This window comes from Clupea harengus, unplaced genomic scaffold, assembly GCF_900700415.2.
Source record: "Clupea harengus unplaced genomic scaffold, Ch_v2.0.2, whole genome shotgun sequence".
NCBI classification, from domain to species: domain Eukaryota; kingdom Metazoa; phylum Chordata; class Actinopteri; order Clupeiformes; family Clupeidae; genus Clupea; species Clupea harengus.
Window position 1 is genome coordinate 59305 of NW_024879569.1, and position 20914 is coordinate 80218.

At 43.8% G+C, this 20914-nt stretch overlaps 1 protein-coding gene across 1 annotated transcript in view; it reads left to right on the top strand.

Annotated features, from left to right (window-relative positions):
* LOC122128950 (GTPase IMAP family member 9-like) overlaps positions 1-20163 on the top strand; it is a 32226-nt gene extending 12063 nt beyond the window's left edge. Inside the window, exons 2-4 of the mRNA XM_042704009.1 lie at positions 5947-5959; positions 6100-6719; positions 20128-20163. Of these exons, the coding sequence (XP_042559943.1) occupies positions 5947-5959; positions 6100-6719; positions 20128-20163 (669 nt within the window). The remainder of the gene's footprint in view (positions 1-5946; positions 5960-6099; positions 6720-20127) is intronic.
* The last annotated feature ends 751 nt before the right edge of the window (positions 20164-20914 follow it).

A 20914-nucleotide genomic window follows, 5' to 3' on the forward strand; every position in this document is an offset into this window, starting at 1 on the left:
CAGATGCCAGATATAGCAATAAAGTATTAACTTTTTCAACCCAACGCCCTTAGACTGCATAGTCAACTGCTGCAAATTAACAGACATGAGAAATCAAAGTCCCAAGTTGCCATTTACACCACTTCGCTGGGCCCTATCATCCGCTCGCATGGTTTTTCCTATCATTGCTATGCCGATGATACTCAACTGTTTCTGTCTTTCCCTCCTGAGGACACCACTGTCTCGGCGCGGATCTCGGACTGTCTTGCTGATATATCCACATGGATGAAAAACCACCACCTTCAGCTGAACCTGGCCAAAACGGAACTGATGGTCTTTCCAGCCAAGCAGGCCATCCACCACAACATCAGCATCAATATTGACTCCTTGTCTCTTGTTCCATCCAAAACAGCAAGAAACCTCGGGGTCATTATTGATGACCAACTGACTTTCACGGACCACATTGCCTCTGTCTCTAGGTCCTGCCGCTTTGCGCTATTCAACATCCGCAAAATCAGGCCGTACCTAACCCAGTATGCCACCCAGCTGCTGGTGCAAACCTTGGTGAATTCCCGCCTTGATTACTGCAACGCCCTCCTAACGGGCCTGCCGGCTTGCGTGGTGAAACCACTACAAACGATCCAGAACGCGGCGGCGCGTCTGGTGTTCAACCAACCGAAGAGGGCACACGTCACCCCGCTTCTTATTGACCTCCACTGGCTGCCTGTAGCTGCTCGCATTAAGTTCAAGTCACTTATGCTTGCCTACAGAGTGCTTGATGGTTCTGCTCCCACCTACCTAAATGCTCTTGTAAGGGCAAATGTTACACCCAGGATGCTGCGCTCTTCTAGTGAGCGTCGTTTGGCACTGCCATCTGTGCAAGTATGGCAGTCCAGACTATTCTCATTTGTAGTTCCACGTTGGTGGAATGAACTACCCAGCACTACCAGAGCAGGGGCGTCCCTCTCTACCTTTAAGAAGCTTTTGAAGACCCAACTCTTCAGAGAGCACTTCCCGTCCTAACTGGCACTTCGACTAGTGCGTAACTTGCAATTACAGCAGTTACATTTCTGCACTTCTTTCTTTCTTTTTTATTTCATTTTGTTATATTTCTTATGTAAAGTAGTATTTATTTATTGTTACACCAGGTTCTATTGCTCGTAGCTTGAATATTCTCTCCCTTGTACGTCGCTTTGGACAAAAGCGTCTGCTAAATGACTAAATGTAAATGTAAATGTAATTTGGCAACTGCTTTTACATTAAAGCTATTTGGCAAAGTAAGGATTGACCAATCAGCAGTTGATATATGCGTCCAAAAGCACAACAGTCAGCTAAAAACCATGAGATAATGAAGAGGCTAATCAGTGTGGGGTTGTACATGGGAGAGCAAGAAGTGGCATTTTGTGGACATGATGAATCTGCTCTTAGTCTGAACAGGGGTCCCTTCATTGAGCTTGTAAATGTCAGTAGTCAAAGATCATTTCGCCTCATTGAAAGAGAGGAGAATGCTTCTGTTGTACAAGTAAGTTGGGCAGGAGCTGTATAGATGTATATTATTTTAATACCAATTATCCGATGTTTGTGAAAGAGATTGCTACTTCAGGTTGATGCACTTCCTCATTTGGTCCTCAGTCCCTGTCACAGATTCCTGGTGTGTCAATAACTGCAATGTTTCTACCCTCCACTTCCCCACAGAGTTTCTCACAGATGTCAGTCATGTGACTGGGTAGAGCATTGTTTTCAAATGCTTATTTTGCCAATGAACATATTATTATTATTTTTATTATTATTATTATTATTATTATTATTACTATTATTATAATTATCATTTCATTGTTCATTTTTGTTAGAGAGACGAAGGACACTATGGCACTATGCAGCAATTAGTATCTAAACTCTCATAACTTTGGGCTGCAGTAGCTGTTACCTAGTTCATTATGCCCCTCCCCATGCCTACTTAGCCTTCTGTATTGGATAATGTGTATGCAGTTCATCTATTTTGACACTAATAAATTATTATTAAGCCAAGTAAGTTCATTAAATTCTGTTTTAAGATATGCAGTATGGTCCCCTTTGCTGCCATCGCCTGCTGATTAGAACCACAAAACGCCTTCTATTCGGTGTGGGGGTGCATACCAAATGCTTTCAGGTTTTTTTCTCATAAATAAAATTAATAGACTGATATGGTATGAATGTGACCCATCCTTTAACAATGTGAACAATTTGTCAATTAAATAATTGTCAGGTGAGTCATTGTCATTTTCAGGTAGGTTCAGCACAAGGTTTCTTCCTGTTAAAAAGGTGTTTTTCCTTTCCCCAGTCGCCTTAGTGCTTGCTTTAGGGGGCTCAGGCTCTGGGCTTCATAAAGTGCCTTGACACAGTTTCAAGTATTATTGGCACTATATGAATATAATAGAATAGAATTTAATTGATTTGAACAGTCTTTGAGTTTCTGACCTGCATTTGTTGTCAGACACTTTCTCTGATAAATGCCCACTGGATTTACATTAAGATGTTTCTTAGTCCTTGCTCTGATGCTTCTTGCTCCTAAGGGACGTAACACTTGGCATGTTTATGTGACGCCTCCAAATGACTAAACCAGTCCTGTCAGCAGGGGACGCCCATCTCATTTCTGTTTCAGCTTTTTGGTTCAATGAGGTCCTGTGACTTCAAAAAGGCACTTAGGAGGCCTTTTAGAGGATGTATGCCACTGCCGCTGTCACAGAAGGTGTTGCAGACAACAGTCACTTACAACAGGCCTGTGTGTGGCTTTCAGTTCTCAGTTTGTTTTTCCTGTCAAGCAGAGCGTACGTGCCATTTCTCACGTATGTCTCTCTGCAGAGAGCATCAACAGGAAGTCACGTGGGGAAGCAATGACTGAGACCTCCTCTGATGCAGTGATGAGGTGATTGGTTTATTTCATTCAGAGGATGATCTGATTGGCCAGTTCTGTGTGTGAGACAAGGGAGTTGCTATGGTTTTTATGTTCAATAAGAATTTATTTTTAACAGTGGTCTGTAGTACTTCATCACAAACTTCATATCCATTGTTCTCTAGAAAAAGTACATTTCTACTCATTTTGCAGTAAAACTGGTGGCTGGTGAAAGAGGTGAGTTTTATACACATAGAAGGTGTTGCAGTCAACACAGTCCCTCACAAAAGGCCTGTGTGTGGTTTTCAGTTCTCAGTTAAGTGTTTCGTTTTCCTGTCAAGCAGAGCGAACGTGCCATTCCTCACGTATGTCTCTGTGCAGAGCACATCAACAGGAAGTCATGTGGGGAAGCCATGACCACACATGTACTACTGAGATGAAGCCTGCACTGAGACCTCCTCTGAGGCAGTGATAAGGTAATTGGTTTCTTTTTCTGTCTGTGAGAGACAAGAGTGTTTTTTGTGTTTCGTAAGAACTTCTTTTTAACAGTGGTGTGTAGTTTATATTTGACAGTTGTACCTAATAAACACTGTTCATTTCCACTCCTTTTGGACTGAAACAAGTGGGAGACGTCAGGTGAAAGAGGTGAGTTTTACACACATACTAGATATTTAGTCTTCATGTAACCTCTGAATTTAGATTTAAAATTTTAAACTAAATTTTATTATGTATTTGTATTACTTATAAGATCACTATATCAGGAGGCTCTCTTAGTAACACTTTCTCTGAAACAACAATTGGTGTTGAAATAAGTATGTCCATCTTAAATAAAACACACTGTTTAAATATTGACAAACATTTCCTTTCCAGCTCTACTGCCCAGGATGACTTATATCTGGCAGGATAATGAATCATACAGTAAGACATCTTCTTTCCCTCTCTTTGTATATGAATATTTGTGTGCTATAAATGTAGCATTTCAAACAACAATGCTTATTATTCCACTTTACTCTATATAAATTATTTTGCATACTTAGTCATGCATACAGACACACTGTGGAACTGTGGAACTGTGGAACAGCTACACTTACTTTTGCTTTGCAATATGACCATATTAGTAGTTCCCATTTCGGGGGTGTTTGGCCACTTAGGCTGGGCTGAAAAGTGAAACCACACACTTTGGATCCCATAAGGGAACTGAACACTTTTAGATCTACAGATGAACCTTCTTTTGTCTGCACCAGTTAATCCAGGTTTGCCTACATGGGTGATTTCCAGTACATTCTTGTTTCTGTAAGGGGGTCATGTGGCCCCTGAATGGGTTAGTGCAGGTTGAGTCTGTGTGGGATGTGTTCATGTTTGGTGTAGTCTACTCTGGCACATAAAACCAATAGACGGCTCTTGGCCACCATTTTGTGTGCTGCTTCTTCACAGTTTCCTGCTAATGCTCAAGCTTGCAAAATGGCTGATATTAACTGCATGTAGAAATGACACGAAAACGTCAAGGGCCTTTGTTGAGTAGGCAAGCTATGAGCAGGGTGAACCTAACCCAATCGTTGTATACTGATAAACATAACAGTCAAGAGAAAAATGCTTCACAACTAAAAACATTGAGGCAAAAGTGGCATGTATGATTATATTCTACAATACCTAAGTCTAAACAAACCCTTACAAAAACATACTTTCAGAGGTGCTCAGACTTTGTAAAAAAAAAAACACATTGAAAAGATTTTGGAGCAAGGCTTTTGAACTCTAAACTTTGTAAACATAGGTGTTAGTTTTACAAAGGTCAGTTTAGCATTCAGAAAGTGTGTGTGGTTTCACTACTACATATTTATAATTTTAGAGTGATTATGGTTGTAATGGATAAAGATTCAGTGAAAAACTGAAAAAGCAGGAGACATGTAGGGACCTTTAGACACTTTGACATTGACTGACCCAATAATGTGCTTTTGATAAATACCACCTTTAATCTGAGAAGAAATTAATAAATCTTAGACATTATTGACAAAAGACATTATTTGACAAATTATTTTGAAAACATGAATTCTGGCTTTTAGTGAAATAAATAAATAAATGTCCCAATTCATGAACATTGTTTTCCATTAGCGATCTCTTTCCGCCACCTCGCAATGAGTGTGTGCGTGTGCACATGCGTGTGTTACAGCTGTTTGCATTTAATGCATTCCTTGACAATCCAGTGACCTGGTAAAGGCGGAGAGAATAACTTGAGATTGGCCAGGCCATAACATCATTCTATATTTTTTGGTTTCTGCAAAATCAAAACTTATTCTAATTATTAAAAAAAGTAATCTGTCTGCATAAGTTTCTAAATAACATTCATTGTTGTGTGCTGATCTCCTAGGAACACTTAGTAGCAGAAGCTGTTCTCCATCTACCTACAGCGAGTACATTTTTTTAGAATTCATGTTCATCCTGACATTCATGATATAACCTGCTGACTCGCGGTGGTTATCGGACCAAAGACCTTTTGTGCACATCATACTTTCAGTAATATGACACACCCATATTACCAGAGACAAAATTAATATTCATTGGCACGGAATGAACATAGTATAGTACATTCTACTTTTTCTGCCAAAAAAGTAAATATTGTCGCCTAAGACATCTTATTACGTTGACAGAATAACTTTTGTCTATGAAATGAATACATTTTGTACACAAAATTAAAAGCACAGCAGTCATTTTAGTGCATGATATGAATCATTCATTTTGTTTTCTGTGCATTAAATAATGTACTCTCTTCATAATTCTGTAGACACAATGCTGACACATTTGTGTTTCTTGTGGACAAAGGGCATTACAGTGTTACATGGTTTTGCGATGAATGAATGCCTGCCATGCTGCCCCATATCAAAATACAGTGTTGTATTCTATCATTCCCAGCCTTAGACACTTGGGATCAAGCATCATGTACACATAAAAAAGATGACAATACAATACAGTTTGGGATCTGGAAGATCCTAACTAATTCTAGAACCAAACATGTTCCAATGCCTTTATCCCATTCCAAATGGAATTAGACTATACCATGAATAGTGTTCCTCATGACTGCATCTCCATATGTTCTTAAGAACATTAAGCAGAGTAAATGTTGTTACCCTTTAACCCAATACCCTCTTGTGTTGATTAAGTATGTGGAGGAGGTCATGTAGATATAGATAATGTCTTTCTACAATTACTGCTCATTTCACACCATTTAAGAGTTTTGACTGTTTCCTCCACAGAGTCTTCTCATGGAATCGTGCTGCTGGGGAAAACTGGTTCTGGAAAGAGTGCCTCAGGAAACACCATCCTGGGGAGGGAAGCTTTTAAAGAGGAGTTCTCATTTGAATCTGTGACTGAAACCTGCAGTAATCAACATACTGTAGTGAATGGTAGAGAAATTACAGTGATTGATACACCAGGATTGTTTGATACAAACAAGCCTACAAAAGAGCTGAAGGATGAGATGAAGAAGTGTGTTGAGATGTCGCTCTCTGGGCCTCATGCCTTCCTGCTGGTGATCAGATTAGATGTGAAGTTCACAGAGGAGGAGAGGAATGTTGTGAAGTGGATCCAGGAGAACTTTGGTGAGGGGGCGCTGAAGTACACTATAGTGCTCTTCACTCGTGGGGATGTGCTGGAGGGGAAATCAGTGGAGGAATTTCTGAGTGAAAGTCCTGCTGTCTCATCTGTTATTGAACAATGTGGGGGTAGATATCATGTCTTCAACAATAAGAGTGAAGACAGCACTCAGGTCAGAGACCTTTTGGAGAAAATTGAGGCCATGGTGTACAAGAATGGGGGAACAAACTACACCAGTGGGATGTACAATGAGGCACAGAGAAAAATAGGACACAAGGAGGTGTGGGCCAAACAGTGGAGCAATGTAGTCCTTGCTGGAATAGCAGCCGCAACAACATTAGCAGTGCAAGGAGGAACAGCAGGAGCAGTAATACAAGCAGCAGTAGCAGCAGCAACAGCAGCAATCTCAGAAGCAGCAATAGCAGCAGCAGGAGAAAGAGCAGCAGGAGAAGCAGCAGCAGGAGAAGGAGCAGCAGGAGAAGCAGCAAGAGAAGCACAAGAAAGAGGAGCAGTTCTAGCAGCAGTAGCAGTAGCAGTAGGAGGAGGAGGAGGAGCAGGAGCAGGAGCAGTAGCAGTAGTAGCAGCAGCAGTAGCAGCAGTATCAGCAGTAATAGCAGTAGCAGCAGCAGCAGCAGCAACAGCAGCAGCAGGTGGAGAAGGAGCAGGAGAAGGAGGAGTAGGAACAGCAGGATTAAAAGAAGTAGCAGCAAGAATAGAAGCAGCAGCAAGAGCAGCAATAGCTACAGCAGCAGAAGGAAGAGGAGGAGCAGGAGGAGCAGCAGCAAAATTTGCAGCAGTATTCGCATTAGCATTAGCACCTTTTTTAACCACATTATGATCCAGATGAGGGGGCATCTGCATTTATTTCATGTTTTCATCTTTTTACTCTCTTTTTTTAAAGATTTGTTTTTGAGCTTTTTGCCTTTAATGAGATAGGACAGTGAAGGTTTGGACAGAAAATTAGATGGAGAGAAGAGGTGGGGAGTGGGATCGGGAAATGATAGCAGGTCAGATTCAAACTTGTGTCCCTGTCGGCATTCAAGCCTGTATATGGTATGGGCTACTGCTTGCGCCACGGTGCCCCCCAACTCTCTGTGTCTTTTAATGCAGTCTACCTTTTTTTTAATGCACTTAACCTTTTTAATCTATTATGTCTCTATGTTCTTTGCTTAATGTGTTGTTGAATGTTATGTTCGACTCTACATATTAATTCTGTTTATTTACTGCTAATATTAATGTAATGTAAAGAAGAGGTTATGCACATTCCAAATCAGGAATGTTAAAATACACATTTTATCAAAATAAAGAACATGTTTCCCTCTACATTGCATATATCCCAATAGAACTCTATATCAATGTTTATAGTCTACAGGCAAGATCATTATTTCAAGGTTGTGTAAATGGTGTTTTTGCTCTTTGAGTACAAACATAGAACAACAAAGTGCAAATGTTAAAAATCTTTCTGTGTCTTTCAGTGGCTCTTTAATGTACTTTCAGAAGATAACTCAAGTGTTATCAAGTGGCCACATATCTAAATAATAAAATGTAAAAGTTGGCCATTACACTAGACCAGTGAAAAATTCTCAGGGGGGGGCAATTTTTGTTGATGATGATTAAGGCGACCCATTCAGTAGGTACATTAAGTTAGCTCTAGCTACATAGCTAGAGTAGCTAGTTACAGGTGGAAAGCTATGGAAGAAAATTGCATCCAGGAGCCTTTATAAGCAAACATGACGTGGCTCCACATTAAATGATCCCACTTTTTCATTATCCACATGTCTCAAATGTTGTAGGATGTAACATAGCTTAAGAGGACACATGATATGTCCAGTAACACCATAAAGAAGGGGGCAACATATAAGTCAAAACCAACAATATTTACTGACTGAGCTTGAAAGTATTGGCTTACAAAAGAAAAATAAGTCATCACATAGAAAATAATTCAGTGTTAGTGCAAGAAGCAAACATTCACACTGTGAAACCTATGAAAAGTGACCACGACCACGATTTTCTTTCGTTCCAATTCTTGGATGTAGGATTTCCCTTCCTTTGTAGAAGCCTGTTGAATGGATACATTTGGTCAAGGAAAAAGGAGTTTCTGTCAAAGAGCGAATCGAGTTGTTGCACTGAACATGAGCCATCTTGACAGAATATGTCTTGGTCGAAGCTGTATGATGTCCTTATACGCTTTTACGTCCATTACTTATGACGAAAGCATGGAGGGGCGAGCCCTCCCGGAAGCCATAGAGAATGCATTGAGAGCTCTATTTTGTGAAAGTCAATGAGAGAGGTCTGGGGCGATTGCCATTTCGCCCCCAAATCGCACAGAAGGGGCGGGCCATTTGAAGCACGACTTTTGCCTGACTGCCTGACTGTTACCTGATTGGACAATGGCATTCAAAGGCAGATCAGACGGTCTAGTGGTAGAATCCAACAGAAAAAATATATAACATTTACATTTACATTTAGTCATTTAGCAGACGCTTTTATCCAAAGCGACTTACAAGGAAATTGCATTTATACATCAGGAGCAGTTTTTTCTTTTCTTTTCCCGTAGGCAGTGCGTCGCCCCAATCGCCCTTATGGACAAGCAGCAACTGCACTAGACACTTTTCAGTCCTCCTGATGTGGTTGGGCATATTTTTCAGAAGATTTTCCCAACAGTCGATGATTACTTATCAAGTAGGCATGAAAGTCCTTGCAGGTCATGTGCTTGAAATTGTACTGGGTACCAAAGGCTCAAAATTAACGTATTTGGAGGAAAATTACACGTTTCACTCACGCACACAATACAGATATCTTTCACACTCGAGACATCCGCCAGTTCGTCTGCTCGCGCCACTCACTTATTCACTTGGAACACATGCATACCGATACAGACACACACACAGAGACAAACACACCTAGAAGCCGCTGTAGTATAGAGACAGTAGCCGCGCCGGCTAATTAGATCATACTGAGTTGAGGTCATGGGTGACTTGTCACCTGAAGTCTTTTTCGTCCAGGAAACTGCCTAAACTCCATGTTCACCTTCTAACAACAAGCATGATTGGCTCAAAGGATGTTACATGACAAGCATTCTACAGATGTGTGACTGAAATCTAGATCCTGGTGGGTTACAACAAACAACTATTTGAAGTGTCACAAAATTCTAAAATGATAGTACATTATGGGATTTTATTCATTTTTGATCACACATCGTACAGAGGGAGTGGAAGTGAGCAGAGGGAAGGCGTAATAACTAGTTTGTGAAAGACCCAGAGAAACGCAACACAAATATCTGACGAGGCAAAATCCCAGACGATTTATGAATCCCTGCCGGACGCTTTTTTTAGGTCTCAAAAAGAGGACATGTCTGGATGTCTGGTCAGCCAATGGGTCTCTAAATAGTGCTGTCTGGGTTGACTTTGAACTGCAAGATATACCTTGTTGCCTTCATCTTTGTTGTTTTTGAAAAAGCTTCTTATATCCATAGCCTTCAACACAAATACAAATATTATTGATTTAGACTTCCTATTATTCTAACATCTATCTTCTATCTTATTGTCTTTTTAACACTTGTCAGGACTGCTGTTCATGTAGAATCCTTCTCTGTAATGACATACAAGCTCCACCTAGTGATGTTTTACCTGAACTGCTGCACTAGAGGCTATTTGCCCTGTCCCTGCTGCCTCCTTTATTTTACAGTTTTTCTTGATTGATTACACACAAAAACTGGAACTTATAACACAATGACCAAAACCTGTAACTCATGTGCCAACTCCCTAAACCAATTCTGCTAAACTTTAAGCACAATTATTGCTTTAGACACAGATTTCAATTGTTAGCCAGACTTTCTTCAAAACACAACACACAATGATCTGCTTTAAACACAGATTTCAATTGTTAACCACACTTTCTTCAAAACACTAAACACCATCCTCTCTACTTTGCACACTTATTAAAAAGGGCTGTCTCACCATTTGCATCCAGCTGTGCACCCCACTGTGCAAGCCACCACGGTACCTGGGGTCCAGGCAGAGGTCAGCCTATCAGTTGATCCCAGAATCCTGTGGGGCTTGTGCACAGTGGAATTTCACTGACCAGATGGTTCACCCCATGCTGGGGACCCTGTCCCTTTGTAGCATAGGAAAACACACACACACACTCAACATTGTGGGAAGGATCCTACAGAGAACGGCCGCATCACAACAACACTAAAAAGACTGTACCAGCTACATTTCCACATTCCTGTTACATGTTCATGTTATACTTGGTATCCAGAAAAGGAAAATTCGTCAAAATGTTGTTGATCCATGTTATAATGTTGTCTGTCGTGACTAAACTAGCCTCCCAGCAGCCCATATTGCCTTCCATCAACCCTCAGGATAGTGAGAACCTGGCTCTGGTAATGTCTAAAAATGTAGCGTTAAAAATGAACAAATCAGACTGCTATGTTTGTCATCTGATGCCTGTAGACGGACGTGGATGGCCAATGCTTGCTACCCCTTATGGGATGGACGATTGGTTATCTTTTACCAGTTCCGTCGATGATTTGGACCAAATTGTGAAACAAGCCAACAAAAACATCCATGCAAATCAGGGACTACTTTCCAATTAATTTCAACAGGGTGTTGAAAACTTTATGAATTCTCTGGGAGGCTGGACTCGTTACATTTTTCTGTCTTTAGGAGCAATTGCCATCATAATAATGGCCGTCTTTGCCCTCATGTATTGTTGCTGTTATTGCTCGCCTATGATCTGTCATCTCATGCATCAATCTAAAAAGCCTGCACAAACACAGCAGGAGAGTTTAGAATACGTTTCTGAAAAACTTGATAAGACGATTGTGTAATCCGAGTTATTTCATTTTGTTTGAGTTCATCTTCATGTATAGCTAATTTTGTTCTGTGTTCCCACTGTTTGTAACTTCATGTTTCCGAATGGGTACCCTGTACTGTACATGTATTGGTTTCTCTGCTTACATTTGTCGGCTCTCGCGGCTGGAGAGGGCGGTCATTTTGAAATGACGTCGGTAAGGAATTTCCCCTTAAAAACATCAGGGGGGCCCACCAAAAATTGGCAAACAGGTGTGAGGCACCCTGATGAGAAAAGGTTTCGCCTTACCTCGCGAGAGAATGCGCACCTTTGGGAGAAAGAGAGAGAGAGAAGGAAAACTGACTGTGTTCACCCAAAACTTAAGCAAGCGTTTACTCTGATCTTACAAACAAAGATTTATGTTCAAGACCTTAAGTCTTGAAAAGGGGGAATGAAGGGACCGACATTTGATAATCAGTTTAATAGATATATCCCATAGGCAATAATTCAATATATCTGACCTACTGGTCATTGTAGTATTATTATTCTAAGTTTCTCATGTGTATTCTGTTCCCGGCCTACATGAGGTGTGAGAGAGCCTTCACAGCTCCCCCCCCCCTGACTAGAAACAGATACTAATTAGCATTTAGGTATCCACCCATTCTTTGCTTTCCCAGAAGTTTAAAAGACTGTGATTTTCAAGAGACAGTCAGTGAAAGAGATTTAGGTTAACACACTCAGTGAAATCTGGTTCTCTCTTCCTCCTCTGGTGCGCACCATTGAAAGAATAAACCTGGACTTGGTTTTTCATCACAATCTGACTGAGTCTCCGATACATTTGGGATATAGAAATAATTCCTTTCAGTCTCTGAGAGTTCCGCTCGGAGAGTTCCGAATTCCTGCAGTACTTCAGTATTGCCACAAGGAAATGTACTTACGCGAACTAGAACCAGATGTAGAGATCGTCTCGGTTACGTACGTAACCTTGGTTCCTTGAGCAGGAACCAGACATAACAGTATGGTACATGACGTCAGTCATGGGTACAAATCGAAGCATTTATCTATTCACGCCTGAAAGGCCGCGAGATCTGTCAATGCGCGCTCCTGAGCCCGCCCCTCAGGAGTCCATATCTTAGATTACGCATCAGATCTCTTCCTTAGAAAGAAACTGAGCAAGACAATCAATCCAAGGTAACACTGTACACGCCAACTTTGTTATGTCTGGTTCCTGCTCAAGGAACCGAGGTTACGTACGTAACCGAGACGTTCCTTGTCGCAGTTCACTGCGACATAACAGTATGGGACCCTATACATTCCTGCATGATAATACAGTGGCAGCCAATCACACACACCAGCTATTGAAGCCCTTGCCTTCATAGAGGTTCATACGGCCGCTGGCGGTGAACATATTAACAGGGCAACCCTTATCATAGGCGGCAAGGATTGCGATCCTGCGCCTATAGGAAACCACCCTGGAGTGTTTCATGTGCAACATAACATGTAGACACCAATGAACACACTTATCATATACATCGTTCTCAGGTCAGGGGATCCAGAGATCGCTTGCCTGCAGAACACCATGAGTTTAACAGGGCCACCTTTATCATAGGCAACAGGGATCCGTGATCCCGCGCCCGTAGGAAAACCCTGGGATGTTTCATGTGCAACATAACATGTAGACACTAATGAACACACTTATCATATATATCGTTCTCAAGCCAGGGGATTCAGAGATCGCTTGCCCGCAGAATGCTATGAAGAAAACTAGGTTCAGCCACATCTGACATATAGAATCTAATGAAAGTGTGGCGAGAACTCCAGCTTGCAGCTTTGCAAATATCTTCCACTGAGACGCCCTTTAGCAAGGCCCAGGAAGACGAGACCCCCCGCGTAGAGTGCGCATGCAACTTCTCCGGGGGATCTAAATACAAGCTCTTATAAGACAACACGATAGCCTCTACTATCCAACGGGAGAGGCTCGGTTTTGATAGAGGTCTGCCTTTTGCGCGTGCACCGAAGCACACAAATAGCTGATCTGACTGTCTGAAAGCTCTAGTGCGCTCTGCGTAACAGCGGAGAGCGCGCACTGGACAGAGCTTATTCAAACGTTCCTCCTCTGCTGACGCAAAGGGAGGAGGCGATAAAACTGCTAATTCAATCACCTGATTGCGGAATGGGGTTACCACCACTTTAGGTGTGTAAGCAGCATTAGGTCGCATAACCACTCTGTCACCAGCGATTGAGAACTGAAGGCACGATGGGCTGACTGACAGGGCTTGTATGTTACCAACGCGCTTTGCTGACGTTAACGCCAGCAGCAGCGCAGTCTTTAAAGAGACAAACTTTATGTTTACTGTCTCCAGGGGCTCGAACGGAGCAAGCAGATCCCAAGAGGGTATGAGGTGTCTCTCTGGCACCCTGAGCCGTCTCACCCCCGCCATAAAGCGTGACGCTAGCGGGTGACTGCCAGGAGAGCTGCCATTAATGCCTGCGTGGCAGCCATGTACACTTTGAGAGTGGAAGCCGCCTTCCCCTCATCAAACAACTGCTGTAGGAATTCTAGAATAAAGCCCAGCGCGCAGTTAATGGGGTCGTGCTGACGCGCAGCACACCACCGCTCAAAACTGCGCCACTTCAGCGTATACAGAGCCCGTGTCGATACAGCTCGGGCGCTCTGTATTGTAGCCACCACCGCATCTGACAGGCCTGACGCTATGAGCCTGCACCTCTCAGGTGCCAGGCTCTGAGACGCCACCACTCTGGATGGGGATGCCACACTGTCCTGTGCGCTTGCGTTAGGAGGTCTCTCCGCAGAGGCAGCTCCCAAGGCTGCTGCACTGACATATTGACTAGATCTGCCGCCCACGGCTGATTGGGCCAGTGGGGGGCTATCAATATCAATTGCCCGCCCTCGTCCGCTATCCACAGCACCTGCTGGAGGAGCGGGATCGGGGGAAAAGCATATAGGCGTAGAGCTGGCCACTGGTGGCCCAGCGCGTCTATGCCTAGTGGGGGATCGTCGCCCCCTAGCGAGAACCAGAGCGGGCAGCAATTTGTCGGGAACTAACCCGCTCATGGTCAATGAGTCTAAGCCTAGATCTACACCCACTCCGCCTAGGAAGGGGGACGAGATCTGGGGTTGCCCCCTCATGTTTTTGAAAAAAATTGGGGGGTGCGATTGCACTGTGTGCATCGCGGGGGGAGTCGCACAAGCATGCCTTGGCACTGCGCCATCTGGGACAGGAGTTAGGACATATGATTGTGGTGTGGGCTCCACCGCTCCCCCCTGTGTGACGAGTGGCTGACTGTCACCATCAGGAAGCCTGAGGCCTACCTCTGCCACGCCCGCAGCGAGCGGATTGCTGCCGCGGCGCCTGGGCTGCGCCCTGGGCAGGGCGCGCAGCTGGTTGCTGCTGTGCTGCAGGCTGAGCTGGAGGGCGGAAGGGGTGTCTCTGCCAGCCTCGCCCGGTGGACACCTTTGCTGGAGGAGCTGGCGAGCGGAACCCGCTTCTCTTCTGGCCCGGTGCGGGTGTGGTGTGTCCTGAGGAGGACGTCTCACCCGTGCCACTAGAGCGAGGCATCCAAGCCTGGAATACCTCTCTGCTCTTCTGCCGTTCTTCGAACTTGGCAGCCATTGTGACCACTGCTTCACCGGAGACGCCCTGGACAGAGACCGGGGCGTCGAGGAGTGGTGCTTTTTCTCTGTCCGACAGCTTAGCCAGTGAGAGCCACAGAGATCTCTGGGTAGCCACCGCGGCACCCATCACCCTCCCCAGTGCCTGTGATGTGCACCGAGTCAGTCTGAGCGACAGATCCGTCGCGCGACGGAGTTCTGCCATAGACGGGTGATCTTCCCCCAGCAACAAGGCAAGCTCAGTCAGGAGCTTTGCCTAGTAGCGCTGTAGCAGCGCAGCCGTGTTGGTTGTGCAGGCAGCTTGCCCTGCAGCCAAGTAGGATTCTCTGCCAGCTGAGCCTGGTGCGTGGCCACTCGCGTAGGCAGGAGAGGCTTCTGGCCGAAGCGCATCGTGGGGAGGTGGGCGAGAGGTAACCCGCTACTGCATCCTCCACCTGAGGGAAGGAGAGGTAGCCCCTCTCACTAGCCCTGTGGAGCTGTAGGTAGGGCGCGAACTCCGGCACTGGGGCCCGGGCCGAGTAGGGTATCGCCCATGTCGCCTGCAGTTCCTCGTGCACCTCCTCGAAAAAGGGGATGCAGCTGGGAACTGACGCGGCGGAGCCAGCATAAAACTCCCCATCTAGCAGCGAGGACCGCACGCTGGGAGAGGGAGGGAGAGGGAGCCCGCGGCAGCTGGCTGCTCTCAGCGCAACCTCGTGGAGTTGCTGGCCCAGGAGCCGAGACGAGGTAGGGGTTGTATCCACCCGCATCCTAACGTCTTGGCTTGTCTGCATTACTTCTGCGACTGAGCTGTGCTCGTCGGAGTAGTCTAGCAGACTGTCGTCATCCAGGCTGATGTCCAGCTCGGGTTCGAGCTGGACACCGCTCGGTTGAAGCTCCTCCGCCTCGCTGCCCGCAGCCCCAGGGCTGGCAGGCGGCGGTGACGGGGAGAGGCCCGGGAGCAGAGCTACGGCTGCAAAGCGACTGCTCACGCTCACAGAGCCCACGGCTGGAGACGCACTCGGTCCTACTGATGGAGCCGGTGCGGTCCCCTCGGCGTCCTTGCGCTTCCAGAACGCAAGGCGCCTGGTAGCCTTAGCTAGCGGGAGGCTAGCACAGATGGAGCAGACAGGGTCCTTGCCCGAAAGCGCGACCTCTGCGTGGTCCCTGCTGAGGCAGGTTACGCACCGACGGTGGCGGTCACCCTTGGGACGGGTGTGCCCGCAGTCGGGGTAGTGTCTGACCATCTTTATTCAATCTGAAAGTAGAGAAGAGTGTTAAACCACAAGAACACTATCTGCAACGAACACGTTGTTAGCAAGCTAGCAGGCTAGTCAGAAACTTAGCCAGCCAGGCAGCCAGGATAGCAGCCACTACTTTCAAAATTAAGTTGAGCCAACGAATTTTGTAGCGCCCTGAGCTAGTGAGAGTTAAGGAACCCAGATAACTCACCAACCCGTAGAGAGCAAAAAGCACACAAAACTCTTTTGACTGTGGTTTAAGCGTTGAGATATGCTCGCAGATGTGTACTCCGTCTTGCAAAGTTTCAAAAGAGGAAGAGATCTGATGCGTAATCTAAGATATGGACTCCTGAGGGGGCGGGCTCAGGAGCGCGCATTGACAGATCTCGCGGCCTTTCAGGCGTGAATAGATAAATGCTTCGATTTGGGCTCATGACTGACGTCATGTACCATACTGTTATGTCGCAGTGAACTGCGAAAAGGAACCCTGAGATAATGAAGAGGTGTGGTGTTGTATATGGGAGAGCAAGGCGTGGCATTGCATGGACATGATGAATGTGCTCTTAGTCTGAACAGAGCTTGTAAATGCCAGATACAGTAGTTATAGATTGTTTCACCTCATTGAAAGAGAGGAGGATGGTTATGTTGTATAAGTAAGTTGGGCAGGAGCTGTATATATGTATTTATTTGAATAATAATGTATTAATAATAATAATGATTATTATTTCTTTATTTTTGTTACAGAGACGAAGGACACTATGGCACAAATAGTATCTGAACTCTCATAACTTGGGTTGTAGTAACTGTTGCCATGTTCAGTATGCCCTCCCCAACTACTTAGCCTTGTGTATTGGATAATGTCTATCAGAGGTGTAAAGTAACGAATTAAATGTACTCACGTTACTGTAATTGAGTAGTTTTTTTGTGTACTTTGTAATTTTTGATTAGTTTTTGAAATCGGTAATTTTACTTTTACTTAAGTAGATTTTGACTGAAGTATTGTACTTCGCTACATTGGAAATTACATCCGTTACTGAGTAAAAAAAAAACATAGTTCAAGGCGGGAATAGCGCACGACAATTCTCACTGCAGTAGTGGATGCTGCATAGAGTGGATGATGGAGTCGATGCAAGGCGCCGGTGCCGAGTAACGAGAGATAGAGATGGAGAAAGATGATAGTGCGGACTACCAACAAGCTGAAGCACCGAACTTTCCCCCAGTTGAAATTAAAGAAGATGAGGAAAACCCGTGGCCACATCTCAGCATGCAGTAAAAGAGGCAACAGCTATATAGTGCTGTGTAAGCTGTGCCTAACCCGCCAGTCAGAACTTTCTGCTTATAAAAATTCATCTTCAAATCTGCACAAGCATGTGTTGGTAAGTACAGTATTTGTCCCTTTCCATTAGTAGTTCAGACAGCGTTTTTGTCTTTTAGTTAGCTTTGCTCCATTAAGCAAACTATGCGTTTCATGGCACTATAGCCTAATTTTGGCTAGCACTTGCAACCGCCCTGAGTATGCTAACGTCGACAGCCGTCATAGACTAATAATAATTCCATTTCTGTCTTCCATTCGTTTCAGGTCATAGCATTATTATGTTAAGTCTCTCATATTGTGTTAAAAACTGCAGATCAGTCATCAGCAATTGAATACACCACATAAACTGATATTAGGCTAATCATTTGGCTGCCTCCCATGCATTGAAACAGGAACGATGTGAATGCGCACACCATCGTTGTCAGACAGTTGGACAAGTCAATGTGTATCTGGAATTTATCACAATGTTTAGTCAGATATTGATAACGATAAGTGGTGGCTTTGCAACGTGCACGTCTTTCATGTTCATGCTCAGGGGTCTCGGTTAGCAAGAATTGAGGATTATGAATTGTGATGAATGTAAAAATAGAAAATAATGCTATAATTCTGTATATGTACTGTAGGTCTGTCATCTCAAGTAGCTATTTATAGCTATTTCTGTGTTATGATGCACTCTTGATGGCAGCTCAATACTTAATTGTCAGAAATGTTGTTTGTCATTCTACAGGTCTAGTATATGTCAGACAACACCTTGACCGGATGTTGGAGGCTGGAGCAAGTTGGACAACATTCATCAGATGAAGATGATTTATTTTCCTAAATGAAGTCCAGAAGGTCAGAAGGTACAGGGGAGTTAGAAGGGTACCTAGCCTGTGTCTCAGTCAATATGGATCTGCTGGACGCCTTTCAGAATATCAAAAAACTGTCCCTGAAACTCAATACTGGCCTACCTGCCTCGGCCGCCTGCGAGCGACTCTTCAGCTGTGCTGGATTGCTGCTAACTGCAAAGCGAGCCCAGATGAACTCCACTCACCTTGAAAATCAGCTGCTGCTCAAACTCAACAAGAAGTTTGTAGACTAATGCTCTAAAGGTGGACACAAGTAAAGTAACCAAAGTTTACAGTGGGGCAGCGGCATTTTAACTTTTTATTTTAGCTGTCATGTGGTTCATGTCTTGACATGTCCTCCCAAAAGTTCTTAAATGTTGTGTTGACATGTTTAATGTTTAATGTTTGACATGTTTAATGTCACTGCACTTATATTTCTAAAGATTCTCCTTTAATTAAAAATAACTATTTTTTGTATTGGATTCATGACCCCTTGTCGTTTTTTACACTATATAGGAGCGGCCCCCGTCAAGTTGTTGAAAGTAACTAAGTAACTTTTACTTAAAGTAAATTTTAAATTAACTACTTTTTAGTTTTACTTGAGTAGATTTTTAGATGAGTAATTTTACTTGTACTTAAGTAAAATTTCATCAAAGTAATTGTACTTTTACTTGAGTACAACATTTCAGTACTTTTTACACCTCTGATGTCTATGCAGTTCATCTATTTTGACACTAATAAACTATTATTAGGAATGTGAATTTCATTCATTTCTGTTTTAAGATATACAGTATGGTCCCCTTTGCTGTCATCACCTGCTGAATTGATCACAACAAGCCTTCTGTTTGGTGTGGGGGTGCATACCGAATACTTTCAGGTTTTTTTCTAATAAATAAAATGAACAACAGACTGGGGGTTGGATGTGACCCATCCTTTAACAATGTAAACAATTTGACAATTTGGTCATAATAATCATTGTCATTTTCTGGTAGGTTCAGCACAAGGTTTCTTCCTGTTAAAAAGGTGTTTTTCCTTTCCCCAGTCGCCCTAGTGCTTGATGTAGGGGGCTCAGGCTCTGGGCTCAATGAAGTAACTTGAGACATTTTTAAGTTGTATTGGCACTAAATAAATGAAATAGAAAATAACTGAATTGAAATGAACAGTCTGCATTTCTGACCTACGTTTGTTGCACTGGATTTGCATGAAGTCATTTCTTAATCCTTGCTCTGATGCACCCCTCTCACTTCTGTTTCAGCTGCTCAGTGCAGTGAGGTCATGTGACTTCAAAGAAACACGCAGGTGGCCATTTAGGGGAATATGCCGCTGACTGAGAAGGTGTTGCAGACAACAGTTAATCCCAACAGGCCTGTGTGTGGCTTTCAGCTCTCAGTTTAGACGTTTCGCTTTTTCTGTCAAGCAGAGTGAACGTGCCATTTTTCACGTATGTCTCTGTGCAGAGCACATCAACAGGAAGTCTTGTGGGGAAGCCATGACCACACATGTACTGAGATGAAGTCTGTACTGAGACCTCCTCTGAGGCAGTGATGAGGTTCTGTGTGTGAGAGACAAGGGTGTTGCCATGTTTTTTATGTTCTATAAGAACTTATTTTTAACAGTGGTCTGTAGTACTTCATGAACTTCATGAACACAAACTTTATCTCCACTGTTCTCAACAAAAAGTTAATTTCTACTCATTTTGCATTTTGTAAAACTGGTTGTTGATGAAAGACGCTATTTGGTGAAAGACGTGCGTTTTACACACATAGAAGACGCTGCAGACATCATCGTCACTCACAACAGGCCTGTGTGTGGCTTTCAGCTCTCAGTTTAGCCGTTTAGTTTTTTTTCTGTCAGGCAGAGTGAACGTGTCATTTCTCACGTATGTCTCTGTGCAGAGCACATCGACAGGAAGTCACGTGGGGAAGCCATGACCACACATGTACCGAGATGAAGTCTGTACTGAGACCTCCTCTGAGGCAGTGATAGGGTGATTGGTTTATTTCACTGAGATGCTGATCTGATTGTTCAGTTCTGTGTGTGAGAGACAAGGGAGTTGCTGTGGTTTTTATGTTCTAAAATAACTTTTTTTTAACAGTGGCGTATAGTTTGTATCTGACAGTTGTACTTCATGAACACAATCTTTATCTCCATTGCTCTGAAGAAAAAAGTAATTTCTACTCATTTTGGACTTAAACTGGTGGGAGAAACTGTATGGTATTCGGGTCTGTGGGACCCGTTTTCATTTTTTATCCTAACAAAAATAATATGATTAATTATTTTTTCAAACTCAGACTCATTGGCTTTGGCTCATTTTCTGCGAAGAACATATATCAGACCAAATTTTCATTGACCGCACACCGTAACCCCCCTCTACACATTTATATTACATACAGGGTGTTCGGGTCCATTGGACCCGGGCAAATAAAAGTGTGGAAATTGTAGGTCCTGTGTACCTAAAGTCTGTTCTCCTCCTGTCTGGGTCTGCTGTAGGTGTGTGTGTGTGTGTGTGTGTGTGTGTGTGTGTGTGTGTGTGTGTGTGTGTGTGTGTGTGTGTGTGTGTTGTGCGCGTGTGTGTTTGCGCGCACGTGTATGTGAGTGGGCCTGCTGTAAGTGTGTGTGTGTGTGTTTGTGTGTGTGCGCGCACGCTTATGTGTGTTTGTGTGTATGTGGGCCTTGTGTGTA